Raw genomic sequence first — 16472 nt, forward strand, 5'->3', positions numbered from 1 at the left:
TGGTTCAGTTTTGGGGGACATGCAGGCTAAGTCATTACTCAGATGCCACCCCTCAGTCTCCGACCACAGTAAGTGTTTTTTGTTTGTTTGTTTTTGTTTTTGTTTTTTGGAGACAGGGTTTCACTGTGTAACTCTGGTGCCTGACCTGGATCAGGTTGGCCTTCTAACTCACAGAGATCCACCTGCCTCTGCCTCCGGTGCGCTGGGATTAAAGGCGTGCGCCACCACCACCTAGCAATATGAAACCATTTTTTCATATTGTTTTGAGGGCCTGAATTCATGCTTTTCAATGCTCCCTACATGGATTACAATCTCTGAAGATGACAGTGAGCAGAGATTTTCAGGTCCTATTAATTTCAAACACCCCAGTTGACTAACTGAATAATTGCAGATAGACACAGAAAAAAAAAAAAGGAAAAGAGCATGCCTTGAAGCTAGAGTAATTCTTTCGCTCATGAAATTCTTCTTCCCTGATTCCCAGAACTAAGAGAAAAGGATAAGAAATACCAAGTCTTCTTGTTTAAGAAAAACAGATCAAATACAGCCTCTGTAACTGTTCTTCCTACCCTGCCCTGTTATATAAAGTGTTCAATTTTCCCCTAGATTAAGTGTCTAATGAAGAAACTACACACTATGGGCCACAGAAGAATTGCTGACAATTACCACTAAAGCAACAAACCCAATGTCTAGTCTAACTTTCCTTGAGAAGTTAGCAAGGCATGTCCCTTGTGTATTTCTGTGTTACTATAGCTCCTACTAATTGTCTTGGGAGCCATATGCCACCAAAGAGTACATATGAAAAAGATGGGAAAACAGGCATTTCATGTCAATGCTACTTAAAGGAAAATGTTCATGTTTAAATGATGGAGCCCAGTGTATTCAAACTAAGACTTTTGCTTTATAACTGTAAAATGCCAGGTTTTGTTGTAACCGCATAATTTAAAGTGTAAGAGCCAGGCACAGTGGCACACACCTGTAACCCTAGCATTTGGGAGCCAGAATAACTACATTGCCAGTTTAAGGTCAGCCTGGGAGATAGAGTAAGAGCTAGTCTCAAAGAAAAACTTAACAAAAACTTCTACTGTCTTTGAGACAATGCGCCATTTAACACTTTACATTAAATATTTGTACAGGAAATGATGACCATGCCGCTAGCCTATTGTACTCCACCAGGATTCTTTCTAAGGTTCCTGCATGCTCAAATTTTTCCTGTGCAAATACATGAAATAGAGGCTGGATCTGGAGGTGATGCCTGTAGTCCCAGCACTTAGAAGGCAAAGACAAGTGGATCTCTGTAAGCTGGAAACCGTCTAGCCTACATAGAGAGTTCCAGGCCATCCAGGGCTACATAGGAAGACGCTACCTAATAAAAAAAAGTTGTGAGATATGAATTATGTTACAATTTTTAATTTATGGTATGATAAAAAACACTGGCTTTTTAAACAACTTAATTTTGTTTTGTTATATATTATTAAACATATAAATATAAAAACTAAATGAGATAGGAATTCTACTTAGCAGATAAGTGATTAATTTACAGAAGAGAAGGAAATATTTGTTATCTACCTCTAACACATTTCCAAATATTAAAAAATGCTTACAGACTAGGGCTAGAGATATAGCTCAGTTGGTAGAGTGCTTGCCTAGCCCTCACAAGGCTATGGGCTCCATCTCCAGTACCCCATAAACTGGGTGTTGTGTCACAGCCTATAACCCAAGCATTTGGAGGTGCAGGAAGGGGGATCCAAAGTGCAAGGTTGTCCTTAGCTACATAAGCAATTTGAGGTCAGCCTAAGATATGTAAAACCTTATCTAAAACATTTTTAAAAAGCTCATAATCTTGTTGAATTACAGATCCAGAGAGCCAGTGAGGTGGCTCAGTGGGTAGAGGCTGAGGACCAGAGTTGGGTGCCTGGGACACACATGGTGGAAGGTGAAGACTGACTCCTGACAGTTATTCTCTGGCCTCCATACACGTGCTGTGGCATGCATTCCCTCTCCCCATACAGAACAAATAAAGAATAAACAAACGAATGTAGTTTAACATAGATTAAAAGCCAGAAACAAATCTACTTCAGCAAAGACAATATCTGAGTGACCAATAAACATAAGAAAAAAAACCCAAACCCTTACTCATAAGGTAAATACTAATGAAGACCATGAGAAACTATTAATATGCACAGCAGAGTGTCTAAAATTTAAAAAGTTGACTGACTATACCAAGTGTCAGTGAGAAGCAGGACAAGTGGGACTCTGAGGTATTGGTAGTGTGAGGGTGAATTACATCTTTGGAAACATTTAGAGGCATGTGTCAAAACTAAACACCCACCTTATTACCCAGAAATGCTAGGTCTACATATGTATCTAAGAGGCATGAGTATATATATCTAAAAGAAGATAGATGTGTGTGTGTGTGTGTGTGTGTGTGTGTGTGTGTGTGAATGAAAAAATGAATGAATGAATGTCCGTGATGAAACACTAGAAACTATCAAATATCTATCAACAGAAGATGAATTAACAAATAGTTGTCTGTGGTGGTTTGAATAAAAACGGCCCATTTAGGCTCACAGGGAGTGGAATTATTGGAGATGTGGTCTGGGAGTAAGTGTAGTCCTTTTGGAGTAGGTTATGGCCTTGTTGGAGGAAGTGTGTCACAGAGTGGAGGAGGGAGATTTGAGGTTTCAAGATGCTCAAGCCAGGCCCAGAGTCACAGTTTCTTCCTGTTGCCTGTGGATCCAGATGTAGAACTCTCTCTCAGCTCCTCCCCAGCACCATGTCTGCCTGTGTGTTACCATGCTTCCCACCATGATGATAATGGACTAAACCTCTGAACTGTAAGCCAGCCCCAATGAAATGCTTTCCTTTATATTGCACTGGTCATGGTGTCCCTTCACAGCAACAGCAATGTATAAAACCCTAACTAAGACATTGTATGTTTATAGTTTATATTATTCAATAATAAAAGATGCTGAAATACTATATATATAACATATATGGATGTCAAAAATATATGAAGAAAAAGAAGCAAAGAACAAAGACACCATGTCTTGCATGATTCTATTCAAATTAGATTCAAAAACAAGTAACCTTAATCTCTATGGCAGAGACCTAAACGGTGTTTAACTGAGCATAAAGGGAGAAATTAGCTATAAATGGGCACAAGGAAACATTTTTGGTTGGGATAAATGGTCCATACTTTGACCTAAAAGGTTTTTGGGTTTGGTTTGGTTTGGTTTGGTTTGGTTTTGTTTGTTTGTTTGTTTGTTTGTTTGTTTGGTGTGTGTGTGTGTGTGTGTGTGTGTGTGTGTGTGTGTGTGTGTATGTGTCTACTTTATTGTATGTTCATTTAAAAATTTGTTGAGTAGGGTTGGGGATTTAGCTCAGTGGTACAGTGCTTGCCTAGCAAACGCAAGGCCCTGGGTTCAATCCTCAGCTCAAAAAAAATTTTGTTGAGGGGCCAGCAAGATGGCTATGCAAATAAAGGTGTCTTACTACCAAGCCTGGTGACCAGAGTTTCATCCCTGGGACTCACTTGGTAGAAGGAGAGAACCACCTCAAACAATGTCCTCAGACCGCCACCCTGATGTGCACACACACATAAAATAAATAAAATGTCATTTTTAAAAATGTTAATCTATTGAACCAAAACAGCCCCAACTATCTCAAATCTTGGACCTCAAGAACACGATTACAGGAGAAACTTCCCACTTTAAACAGAACATAGAATTTCAGAGCTAGAAGATGGCTCAGCTGTTGGACAGTATTCGATGCTCTTGTAAAGGACCCAGAATCAGCCCCTAGCTCCCATGTCAGCTCACAACCATCTGTAACTCTAGTTCCAGTGGATCTAGCACCCTCTCTAGCCTCTGTGGACAGCAGGCACACATGCAGTGTGATAGAGTGATCCAGTTGTAAAAACAGAATTCCTAAGAGGTTATAGCTACCCTGGCTCAACCATTATCTGTCAGCTACAAAGAGAAATATTTGCTGAGACAGCCTGTCTTCTGAGATAGTCTGTGTTTGCTTGATTGAGCAAACAGTTCCAGAAAGGAGGGATTACTGAGCCTCAGATAGCCCCCTACAGCCATGTCAGCTTCCTCATTCCTGCACCTTCAGCCACCTCTATGGAAGGTCCCAGGCAGCTTTCTCCGTTTGCAGACCCCTGCATTCCTGGGGGAGAGAGGCTGCCCCTTTGCTGTGTGTGTTAATGAACAGGCTCATCTGCAGAGATCAGACTCTAGTCTCTCCTGCCTTTTGTCTCTTTGCTCCAGGCTCTGAAATCTAACATAGTACACTTCCACATGTGGGCAAAACACTCGTGTACATAAAATAAAAACAAATAATTAAAATTTAAAAAAATATATAGAAGTTCCAGGACAGCCAGTGCTGTATAGAGAAACTCTGTCTCGAAAAACAAAACAAACAAGAGAAAACACCCATGTTCAAAGGTTTCTTAGGGTTCTGCTATAGAATCTTTATACTGTACACACCAATCATCTACCAAATGCTCTAAGGAGCTTTAAAATTCTCATAATGAGGAATCGGTTCACCTATTGTAATGGTCTGGATAGAGCCTGCGAGTCTCCCAAGGGTCTGTGTGTAAAAGGCTGGTCCTCAGAAAGGTGGTATTTAAAAGTTGCAGCTTGGTAGAAGGTCCTTGGGTCACTAAGAGCACTGCCCTGAAAGGGGATGAAAGCAGCTCTCATACTTTCCTTTTTAATTAATTAATTAATTAATTTATTAATTTATTTATTTTGGTTTTTCGAGACAGGGTTTCTCTGTAGCTTTGGAGCCTGTCCTGGACTAGCTCTGTAGACCAGGCTGTCTTCGAACTCACAGAGATCCACCTGGCTCTGCCTCCCGAGCGAGTGCTGGGATTAAAGGTGTGCGCCACCATCGCCTGGCTTTTTCTTTCCTTTTTTAAAAGGAGTTTTGCCTTCACGTATGTTTGTGCATCATGCATATGCAATGCCCTCAGAGGTCAGAAGAGGGCGTTGGATCCTCTGGAACTGGAGTTGCAGATGGTTGTTAGCTGTCAGGCTGGGAATTGAACCTGGGTCTTCTGCAAGAGCAGCAAGTGCTCTTAACTGCTGAGCCATCTCTAAAGCCACACCCCCCTGGCAATTTTTTTGTTTTTTGGTTTTGTGTGTTTGTTCCTTTGGTTGGTTGGTTTTTTTGAGACAGGGTTTCTCTGTGTAACAAATCTGGCTGTCCTGGAACTCACTCTGTAGACCAGACTGACCCTGAACTCACAGAGATCCTCCTGCCTCTGCCTCCCAAGTACTACCACCACCACCCAGCTCTGTGGGCAGTTCTTAAGAGAGATTTGTTTCTCCCCATAACACTGTCTACCGTGAATTAAGAGAGGGCTGTTAGAGAAGCAGGACTTGTTGCTCTCCCATCTCTGCCCTCTGTTCCCACATACAGCCCGCCACAATGGAACACCGTCCCCCTCCTTCAACTGTGCCTAAGTCAACAGTGCTGCTGAATCTTGAACTTCGAACATACAAAGCTGTGAGTAAACTAAGCTTCCCCTTTACATATGTGCCCTGCCTCACGGACTCATTAGACGGTCACATCTGCCGTGTCCCCGGCCAGCAAAGGCCCACTGGTGTCCTTTCTTCAGTCTGCTTTCTCCTTCATGGAGAGCATCCAGGAGGAACCCTAACAGATGGATGGACCCTAACGGATGGATAAGGAGCCCCACCGAGAGCATGAGAAGAACACAGAGCATGACTGGGGTGCTAGTAACAGTTTGGGGAAGCCAGGGAAAGCTGGTCTCGGTGTGAGAGAGTGGGGAATGAGTTCCGATTTGACTTGCTGAGTTGGAAGAAAAGCATTAGAAAAATAGGCGGTTGGGAAAGAAAACGTGTGTTCTGGGAACACCAGTTGTCTGGAATGGCAATATTAGAAGACAGAATACGTCACTGGAAGAACACACAGAAGCTACATAGTGAGGTGTTTGGGGTAGGAGATTAACTTTCTGTTGGCGGTAGATCACTGTGGCAGGGATCCTCAAAATAGGTTAACAGTGGTAAGTCTAGATACAAGGTTACCAGTCGGGAGGGAAGAACAAGACATTCTCAATCAGTTCTTTTCAAAACGGAGTTGGGAGGGGGGACAGTTGTCAACCTTTGACAGGGAGAAAGTAGGCCTAAAGGTGTTTTCTTATTCCTTCCATCTCTCATCTAGACAACACACTCACATCTGGGCCTCATCAGCTTCTGTACTGAGAAGTGTTTCATTGTCAGGCAGTGCACGCCTTTAGTCCCAGCATTCAGGAGGCAGAGGCAGGCAAATCTCTGTGATCCTGGGCTACAGAGCCAGTTCCAGGACAGCCACGGACACAGAGAAACCCTGTCTCAAAAAACCAAAACAAAACAAAACAAAAAAGCATTCCATTATTGCTAAATACAAGCTATGTCTCGTTTCCGCACCGAATGGTACTCCTTGTTGAACTGTGACCCTGAGGGTGCTTGGAAAAGAGGTGTACAATCCATAGGTGCTCAAGCCTGCGCCTGTAATCCCAGCACTTGGGAGTTGGGGCAGAAGGATCACAGTCAAGCCGGCCTGGACTACACAATGAGATCCTTGTCAAACAATGAAACCTCCAGGCTGGAGAGATGGCTTGAAGTTAAGAGCGTTTGTTGCTTTTCCAGTGGACCTGACTGTGGATCCCAGCACCCATATCTATAACTCCAACTTCAGGGGATCTGAGGCCTCTGGCTTCTGAGGGCATCTGCACTCACATTATCACACACACACACACACACACACACACACACACACTATCTAAAAAATTCTATATCAGTTATGATTTGTCCTGGTATAGTCCTTACATGCCCATCCCATGTTAATTTTTCAGCTGTTTAATTTAGAGTCAACAAGGATCATATTAGGCCACTGACGTTTACAACAGCTATTTGTGCAGTCCTTGGAGAAACACAAATCCCTTTCAGTGAGCTATGTATGCCATCCTGTTGGCTTGGCATGCTTTCAAGCTGTGTACTTGATTGTATATTCTGGTCCCCTAGCCCTACTAATTCAAATTTGAGAAGTAAGATTTATTCCACTTAAATCTTCACATCTATAAATCATAACACTTGCAAATTATCAAGGCTTATACTTTATGTGCATTATAATTTACAGAGTCAAAGCAACTGGTTATATGTTTAAATACAAGGGTTGATTTTTTTTTTTAAAAAAGAGAGACTTGTTTTCTTTTTATTTGTATGTGTATACACACACTTGAGTGCACACACATGCAGATGCCAGTGAAGGCCAAAAGTGGGTGTTGGATATACCCTGGAGCTACAGGTGAGTAGCAACATGGGTGCTGGGACTCTAACTCCAGTTATCTCAAGAATAAAAAGCATTCTTAACCAATGAGCTATCTCTCCAGCCTCAAGGGTTGATTTTTATATTTCATTCTTACATATCAGCTTCCTAACTTCATTTCTAGAATGTATGAAAATGTTCAAATGTTATCCCAACCCTCTCATCTACTCAGAGACACATTCTCATCTATTCAGAGAAATTTTATTTTAATAACAGCAAACAGCTCCAAAAATGGAGCTAACTGGCAGAGTGCTTGCCTAGTATGCACGATCCCATCCCAGAACCCAATAAATCTGGCGTGGCGATGCATACTTGTAATCCTGAGGAGGCAGAGACAGTTTAAGGCCAGTGTAGTATACATGAGGTCCTATCTCAAAGAAAGGAAGGAAGGAAGGAAGGAAGGAAGGAAGGAAGGAAGGAAGGAAAAAAGGAGAGAGGGGGGGAGGGAAGGGGGAAAGGGAGGAAGGAGGGAAGAAGGGAAGGAAGGAGGGAAAGAAGAAAGGAGGGAGAGAGGGAGGAAGGAGGGAAGGAAGGAATAAAGGCGGGAAGGAGGCAGGGAAGGAAGAAGGGAGGGAGAGAGGGAGAGGGAGGGAAGAAGGAAGAAGGAAGGAAGGAAGGAAGGAGGGAGGGAGGGAGGGAAGGGGGAAAGGGAGGAAGGAGGGAAGAAGGGAAGGAGGGAGGGAAGGAAGAAAGGAGGGAGAGAGGGAAGAAGGAGGGAAGGAGGCAGGGAAGGAAGAAGGGAGGGAGAGGGAGGAAGGAGGGAGGGAAGGAAGAAAGGAGGGAGAGAGGGGGAGGAAGGGAAGAAGGAAGGAAGGAAGGAAGGAAGAAGGAAGGAAGGAAGGAAGAAAGAAGGAAGGAAGGAGGAAGGGAGGAAGGAAGGAAGGAAGGAAGGAAGGAAGGAAGGAAGGGAGGAAGGAAGGAAGGAGCCAAAGAAAGGGCTGGAAGATGACTAAGAGGTCCACGCTCTGGCTGTTCTTCCAGAGCATCTGGGCTCAGTTCCCATCACCAGCATGGTGTTAGATCCATCTTCAACTTCAATTCCAGGGCATTCATCTGCTGCTCTCTTCTGGCCTCTTTAAGCACCAGTCCCATGTGTTGCAAACACACGTGCAGGTAAAACGCCCATACACATAAAATAAAAAAATAAAAAATAAAAAACCAGTGACGTGTGTTGTTAGGACAGTCCAAAACAGTTCTGTCCTGATACAAAGATCTGCTCCACACCATGGCTTCTTAAAACTGTGGGTCACATAACTCAGTGCGGGGGGGGGGGGGGGGGGGGGGGCAGACCTTGGCAACAGCAAAACAGTTCTGAATGTGTAATGACCACAAATTAAGTCACAATGGAAACGTAATGAATCCTTGGTGTTTGTGGCAGGACTCGGCTGTGTCACATCATGAAACCTCAAGACATTCTTGGTTCTACCACATGGCACTTGGCATTGTGTGTACCATCAAGCCACAAATGCCAACCGACGCTGCCTGAAATACCCTGGGTCAAACCAGAGTTTATTGTAGGCTATGAATTGCAGCAGGGTGGATTTGGTTTTGTTTTGTTCATCTTTTTATTTGTTTGTTTTTTGTTTTTTGAGACAGAGTTTCTTTATGTAGCTCTGGCTGTCCTGAAACTCGCTTTGTAGACCAGGCTGGCCTCGAACTCACAGAGATTCACCTGCCCTACAGAGTGCTGAGATTAAAGGCGTGCACCACCACATGGCTTTTTTTTTTTTTTAAACTATAGATAATTTTCTCCTTTTATGGGAATATAATGGTTTAATTATGAAAAATAAAGACTTTTAATATTTGCCTACCATCATCTCCAGGATGTAAGTGATAAGTTAGTATATCTTTGAATTGGATCATATTAGAATGTAAGGTTTTTTTTTTTTTTAATTGCTGTTTGAGGATTGGATGTCTCAGCTATGAAGAACACTTGCTGCTCTCACCAAGAACATAGTTCATAGGTTCCCAGCACGCACATCAGGTGATTTACAACCTCCTGTCACTCCAGCTCCAGTGAATCTCATGCCCTCTTCTGGCCTCCACGTGTACTGCACTCACACACACACACACACACACACACACACACACACACACACACACACACTAAAAAATAAAGATAAAAATTTGTAAAATTGCTATTTAAGTTGCTGAATTAAACCACTAAGTGAATTTAGACTTGAGATTAGACAATAATTTCTAAAATGGCCCTAAACACATATTGGCCATTTTGTTCTATGCATTTATATAAAGCAGTGTTCTCAGTATTGACGACTACAAATAAAAATATCAATCAAGTCTGAAAAACATTGACAATATTCTGTCCTGCCACATTAAATATTTGACCAAGATTTAACTTCTTTATAAAAATAAATAATCCACTTCATTAATATGAAAATTTTAACATTGTCTTAATGATAAAATTATATAAATACTAGACAATTATTTTAAAATAACTTTATTTCTGGTTTGTGATCATCTGTGTCTGATTTGTACACTTATTTTATAGAATTATCTATACACACATAAAAGTTTCTCAGGAGAAAAGGGTTTTGAGGAATGCTGCTTTACTCTGGCTATGAATAGCTTCTCCCTCCAGGCTCCCTTGACTCCACTACACAGAAGTGATTTAGACAAATGCTTCTTGCGAACTATTGCTCCATATACTTCTCAAAGTCTGGCTGCTAAAGCATAGCACCCACAGTACCAAGATGGAGTTAGGAAGCTATGTGTAACAAGGAAGTTAGGTAGCTCTGGGGACCAGGGGCCTAATATCAGACAATCATGATTGCTACAGAACTCACTGCCACGTGGTGGAGGGAGAATACTGACCTCCATTAGCTATCCTCTGACCTCCACATGAGTGCTGTACATATATGTGACACACACACACACACACACACACACACACACACACAAATGAATGTAATACGAAGTCTAAATAAACATCATAAAAACTGTCTTCAGTACTGTTTTCTTCACTGAGGGCAACAAACTCTGATAGCCTTCTCCTCCCCAGGCAATGGTCATGCAAGAGTGAAACATAAAAGGACGGGGAGACGGCAAGAGGACCTGAGTTTGGAACCCCAGCACCCATAAAAAGCCAGGCAGGGTAGGGTGTGTCAGTACTCCAGCAGTGTGGAAGCAGGGACAAGAGGATCCCTAAGGCTTTCCAGCCAGCCCCTCCAGCTGAGTCCAGTAAGAAACTGTTTCAAATATAAGGTGGAGAATCACAGAGGAAAACATGGGCCACCAACCTCTGGCCTCCACATACATGGGCATGCAGATCCACACACATGCACAAAAATAAACAAATAAGTAAGTAAAACTAGTCTCTCACTGAGTGTGGTAGCCGTCCGCAATCCCAGAACTTAAGAGGCCGAAGCAGGCAGTTGAAGCTAGCTTCTGTTACACAGTGAGACCATCTTTCAACAATAACAACAAAAACCCTAAAGCCCACAGGAAGGCTAAAGCAATCATAATTTTCACACACTATAGTAGAAGTATCTCCAGAAAGGAGATGGCTTCGTCACAAGTGGAGGGAAGTGATATTCTGGTCAGGGGGCAGTCATCAGAAGGAGGGTTTTCATGGTGATGGTGCTTAGACCCGAGTCCACCAGTGAGGGTAAGGTGAGGTGTTAAGAAAGATGTGAAAGTATGAGATGCAGTATTAGATGATAGAAAGTGCAAACAGAATTTTTAAAATTACACTCTACCAGAAGCCCATGACATTTCGATGGCTGTGGTTGCTTAAAACGTTGATATTTTAACCTCGATACACTCATAACACAGAGCAAGGAGACACTACCTAGAAGCCAAGTCTCTATTAACCTCTACTATCTGGGATATAGAAAAGGACTCAAAAAATGGCTACCACAAAATCCACACACTGAACTAAGCAACAGAAGCCAGCAGCAAGAAAACTGCATAATAAGGGACTATTTAGTGCAGGGGCGTTCAGTTCTGTGCAGTTTAAAATCCCCCATAAGAGCGAAACATAGAACAAATGCCCAGTAGCCTAAGGGATGACACAGAGGCACTGGGATAGTTCTCTGCTGTGCATCTTTTTTATAAAGCAGGGAGCTGTTTAAAATATACACACTTGGGACTGGAGAGATGTCTCCGTGGTTACGAACACAAGCTGCTTTCTCAGAGGACCCTGGTTCTGTTCCAAGCACCCCTTTGGTGGTGCACAACCACCTGTAACTCCAGGCCCAGGGCACCCAATACGCTCTTTGACCTCTATCAGCACCATGGGCACCAGGCATGCATGTGGTACATATACATACATGAAGACAAAACACACATACACATAAAATAAATAAATCTAAAAGACACATACTTAAAAAGATCTTTCCAGCCAGGCGGTGGTGGCACACGCCTTTAAACCCAGCACTCGGGAGGCAGAGGTAGGCAGATCTCTCTGAGTCGAGGCCAGCCTGGGTACAGAGTGAGTTCCAGGAAAGGCTCCAAAGTTACACAGAGAAACCCTGTCTCAAAAAAAAAAAAAAAAAAAAATCTTTCCATAAGGTTCAAGTGAAGGCTTTATATTAAGTGAGGAATCCACCATTACTTCTGAAAGTCACCCTTGTGCCTATTCTCTTAACCACTCCAGATGAAAGAGAGGCTATTGCAGTATCAGTCACGAATAGCCACGCAATTAGTGATACCTCACTTTGGGGTAGGAGATAGCAAAGTCACTGACTGTGAGGAAATAAACGTTATAACTTTAGTTAGACTAACTCCTCATGATTACATGGCAGAGTTCTTTTTTATGAAAAGATGACACAGCCCAAGATTCCTATTTTAAAGGCGCATTTCATCTGACACTTTCACGCAGAGAACACATCCCAAAAACATTCGTTGATGAATGCACAGATAAATGAATGAAAAAGCGACTTTATCTACTGACAGAATGACAATGTTGTTTTGCATTTCACAATAACTGTAGTATGTTACTTTGACCACCAAATTAGGCAGAAACAAAGGTATTTCATAAGGCATTTTACTTCTTACATTAGTAAGAGAGAGGGATTCAGGCCAAATCTCTGTAACACCAAATATCAAAATAGCACAAAGTATTTCAGTTAGTTAGTTAGTTAGTTAGTTAGTTAGTTAGTTAGTTTGTGTGTGTGTGTGTGTGTGTGTGTAGTTTTGGTGCCTGTCCTGGATCTCACTCTGTAGACCAGGCTGGCCTCGAACTCACAGAGATCCGCCTGGCTCTGCCTCCCAAGTAGTGGGATTAAAGGTGTGTGCCACCACCACCTGGCCAAAGCATTTTACTTTAAATATCAAAAATATGAGCCAATGTGGTGCTGTATGTCCTGTAATCTCATTACTCAGGAGGCTACAGCAGAAGGATTGCCATTAGCTTGAGACCAGCCTAGGCTATATAGTGAGTTCAAGGCTAATTCTACATTGTGTCAACAAACAATCAAAATTAGCCAGATTAGTCTAATTAGTAGAGATTATTTTTAGTTATTTTACTACATCAACTATTCTGTCCTCAAGGAACTAAATTAAAGACTTTTTCTTTTCTTTTCTTTCTTTTTTTTTTTTAATTTTTATTTTCCGGAGCTGAGGACCAAACCCAGGGCCTTGTGCTTGCTAGGCAAGCTCTCTACACTGAGCTACATCCTCAACCCCGGAACTAACATTAAAAAGGCCAAGCTCAGCTGGGCAGTGGTGGCACATGCCTTTAATCCCAGCACTCGGGAGGCGGAGCCAGGCAGATCTCTGTGAGTTCGAGGCCAGCCTGGGCTACCAAGTGAGTTTCAGGAAAGCCGCAAAGCTACACAGAGAAACCCTGTCTCAAAAAACAATAAAACAACAACAACAACAAAAAATGGCCATTAACCTTTTAAATTTTATTTTTATCTAAATGCTTAAGCTGTGTATTAAATATACTATGTAACATCTATCTCAATGTATCTATTAACTTTTTGTTTGTTTGTTTGTTTTTGAGACAGGGTTTCTCTGTGTAGCTTTGGCGCCTTTCCTGGAAGTCACTCTGTAGACCAGGCTGGCCTCGAACTCACAGAGATCAGCCTACCTCTGCCTCCCAAGTGCTGGGATTAAAAGTGTGTGCCACTGCCACCTGGCCTATTAATTTTAATCTAGCCATCCAAATTTACAACTTCTTTGAGTCACTAACCTATGGTCTATACATTCTTTTCCTACATATAGTCTACAAATGTCGAATACACAGGTTTTCATTACTTTCTTCTTCAGAAAGTCTTCATCTGTCTTAATGCAAAGGCTGGTAGGACATCCATGTCCTACCATACATTATTTAGATTAGTGTCTGTATTTCATCCTAATTAATCAATGAGAAAAACCATTTTCACAAATCCTCCAGTTGTGGGTTTACATTATTCTTAATGAATGACATGATTAGGACTAGGAAAATGGTGTTGGAGAACTAACTAGTAACTTCAGGAAAAGAGATTATTTGTAATAATTAAGATATGAGAGCTTAGCTGAGGATCGAACCCAGGGCCTTTTGCTTGCTAGGCAAGCACTCTACCACTGAGCTAAATCCCCATTCCCCTCTGTTCTTAAATAAAGAAATTTTACACATAAAAAATTACACTTCATAGATTATTATTTCAATGTCAAAAAACTTTGGTGTTATTTAAGCCTTGACAATTAAAAACATTAGAAGCATATATATATATATATATATATATATATATATATATATATATTCACAAGAGAAAATGTTTGAAGCATCATCCAACAGTGGACACTTAAAATTTTCTGTTCACTGCATTACAGTGTGCCATTTTACTGAGAGGAAAAAAAATATGTTTACATGAGCAGAAGGAAGAAGGAGGAGGAGGAGGAGGAGGAGGAGGAGGAGAAGGAGAAGAAGAAGGAGAAGAAGAAGAAGGTGGCAAAGGTGAAGGCAGGGAGGAAGAAAGCCGCACTATAGCCAACGTACCCATGCACAAACTGAGAATTGAGGGCTGTGTTGTGCTCACATTCAACAAAACTTTACCATATATAACTGTCCCAAACTATTCAATCATATTTCATAGCTTCACAACCCTAGAACTAAATGAAGATGCCATAGACCAAGGCTCCTATTTTAAAAGGTCTTCAGCCATTATGAAGAAAATATCTGTGATATTCCTAATATTTATCAGATCACCATTTAATTAGTTAAATGTCAGCATTTCTTTTTTTAATGAATGCACTGCTCAACTTCTAATTTTCTACACACCACCTCTCCTCCCCCCACGGTTGAGCCACATCTTCCATCCTCAGAGTTTTAGAAACACTTGTTGAAAATGTGAAATTGCACTTATCTTAAGGAAGTTCATACTGCGGAGCTTCCGAGAAGCAAAGCTTTAACTTCCGAAATGAAATCCTTAACATGAGTCCTATTTTTGTTTTGGGCTTTTAAAAAACGTTCATAGAGACAACTGAGTTCCAAGCTAACTAAGTACAAGTGCCATCACTTTAAAATGAGCCCTTTGCCCTTAGGACAGAATTCACAGAAACGTCACATTACAGAAAAGTCGCCACGGACAACTCAGAGGAACATCATTCCTATGGACACTGAGGCCGCGGTCCCCAGACGAGATTCTTACATCTCAGGCTCGGTGCCAAATTCAGGGACGCCCCAAGAGTGCCCGTCCTTTGAAGATTTAAGGCGACCCATACACACCCGTCGTCTCACAAGCCCTAAGAAACAAAACTGAAGAGAATTTAGCACTTTCCCAAGCCGGGGGAGGGGGTGTCTGAGAACCGACACGCATTTAAATTAACAAAAAGAAATAAATAGAAGCAAAACCGAGATTCAGGAGGAAGCCGCGCCGCGGCGCGCACCGCCCGGGCTGCTCCGAGCCCAGCGCAGCGGCGCGGACCTCACCTTCCATGTCGCCGCGGGTCGCTCGGGCTGCAGCTGTCGCTCAGGCTCCGCGGCCGCTCCTCCACGTGCTCCTGCCGTGGGGACCCGCGCGGCTGGCGGGAGATCCCCGGCGCGGGGAGGCCGGGGGATGGCTCGGCCGCGTCCGTCGGCGCAGCTGCAGTTCGGGAGCCGGCCAGCAGCCGGTGCGCGGGCTTACAGCGGCGCTGGCTGGCGGCCGCTTTAAAGCACGCTCCGGGCGCCGCGGGTTCCGCACCCTCAACCCACTTTTGAATGTCAAGCCTGAGGAGCCCTGCCCGTGTGGAAACAGTGCCTCAGTGATGGTCTCTGGACCGCTGCTTCAGACGCACCGGGGATGAGGGCGCTGACGCAGGGAGAGCGGTGGGGGAGCCAGCCCAACTTCCAGATTCGCCTGACGCGGACTGATCTGGAACTTTTCATCTACACTCTGGGGATGAGAGTCGTGAACACTGTCCATGAGAATCCACTTTATTGAGTTATTTTATGGAGGTTTTCCCCACCCTTGGGTTGTTTTTTCATTTCAGTTGGAGTAGCCCAACCACTGTGATCCCAGCATTTGAGAGGCTGAGGCAGGAGGATTGCCATGAAGTCCATCTGGACTACAGTATGAGCCGTTTTTCTCAGAAAACAAAACTTTAAAAGTCCTATAGAGATAATTCAAAAGCACCTTGGCATTTACAGCACTCCAGCTTTTTAACTTGAGGGAACAATTCTCTCATTTTGCTGTTCTTTCTGAGAACTGGTTGATTTACCACTGCTCAAAAAAGATAGCTCTACATATGTGTGTTCATTTCCTACGAATCTTCTTTCTTCTAAATATGACATTTTACAAAAATACACATATGATGTGTCAGAAAAGTAAAGAGTGGAGCTATGTGGTGTAGATGAAGTAAATCACTGAGACATATCAGTCGACATCGTTTCCCATCATCTGCACTTTAGAGAGGAAAACACTTGACTGGAGGAGAAGGAGGAGTAACAGCAAACAGGTTTTCAAAGCCAGTGTTTCATCACCATCACACGAAGCCTTAAGACACCACTCTCAAATGGGCACTTCGAAGGATGCCCAATGGTGTTGAAGGAATGATCCCACTTCCCACTGTCATTCTCGCTGGAAAATTATATTGTTAATTATACAAATATATATATGAATGAGGGTGTGGTGGCAAACCCTTTAGTCCCAGCACTCAGCACTCTGAGTTTTCAGGCCAGCCTGGTCTACAGGTCGAATTCCAGATCA

The 16472-nt window shown here is 42.8% G+C and overlaps 1 protein-coding gene across 1 annotated transcript in view; it reads right to left on the reverse strand.

The window, feature by feature from the left end:
* The window catches only part of Ikzf3 (IKAROS family zinc finger 3), a 95084-nt gene extending 79813 nt beyond the window's left edge, over positions 1-15271 (reverse strand). Inside the window, exon 1 of the mRNA XM_036194613.1 lies at positions 15215-15271. Within this exon, the coding sequence (XP_036050506.1) occupies positions 15215-15221 (7 nt within the window). The 5' untranslated portion in view covers positions 15222-15271. The remainder of the gene's footprint in view (positions 1-15214) is intronic.
* Positions 15272-16472: the final 1201 nt, after the last annotated feature.

The sequence above is a fragment of the Onychomys torridus genome, chromosome 8 (genome assembly GCF_903995425.1).
Source record: "Onychomys torridus chromosome 8, mOncTor1.1, whole genome shotgun sequence".
Taxonomy (NCBI): domain Eukaryota; kingdom Metazoa; phylum Chordata; class Mammalia; order Rodentia; family Cricetidae; genus Onychomys; species Onychomys torridus.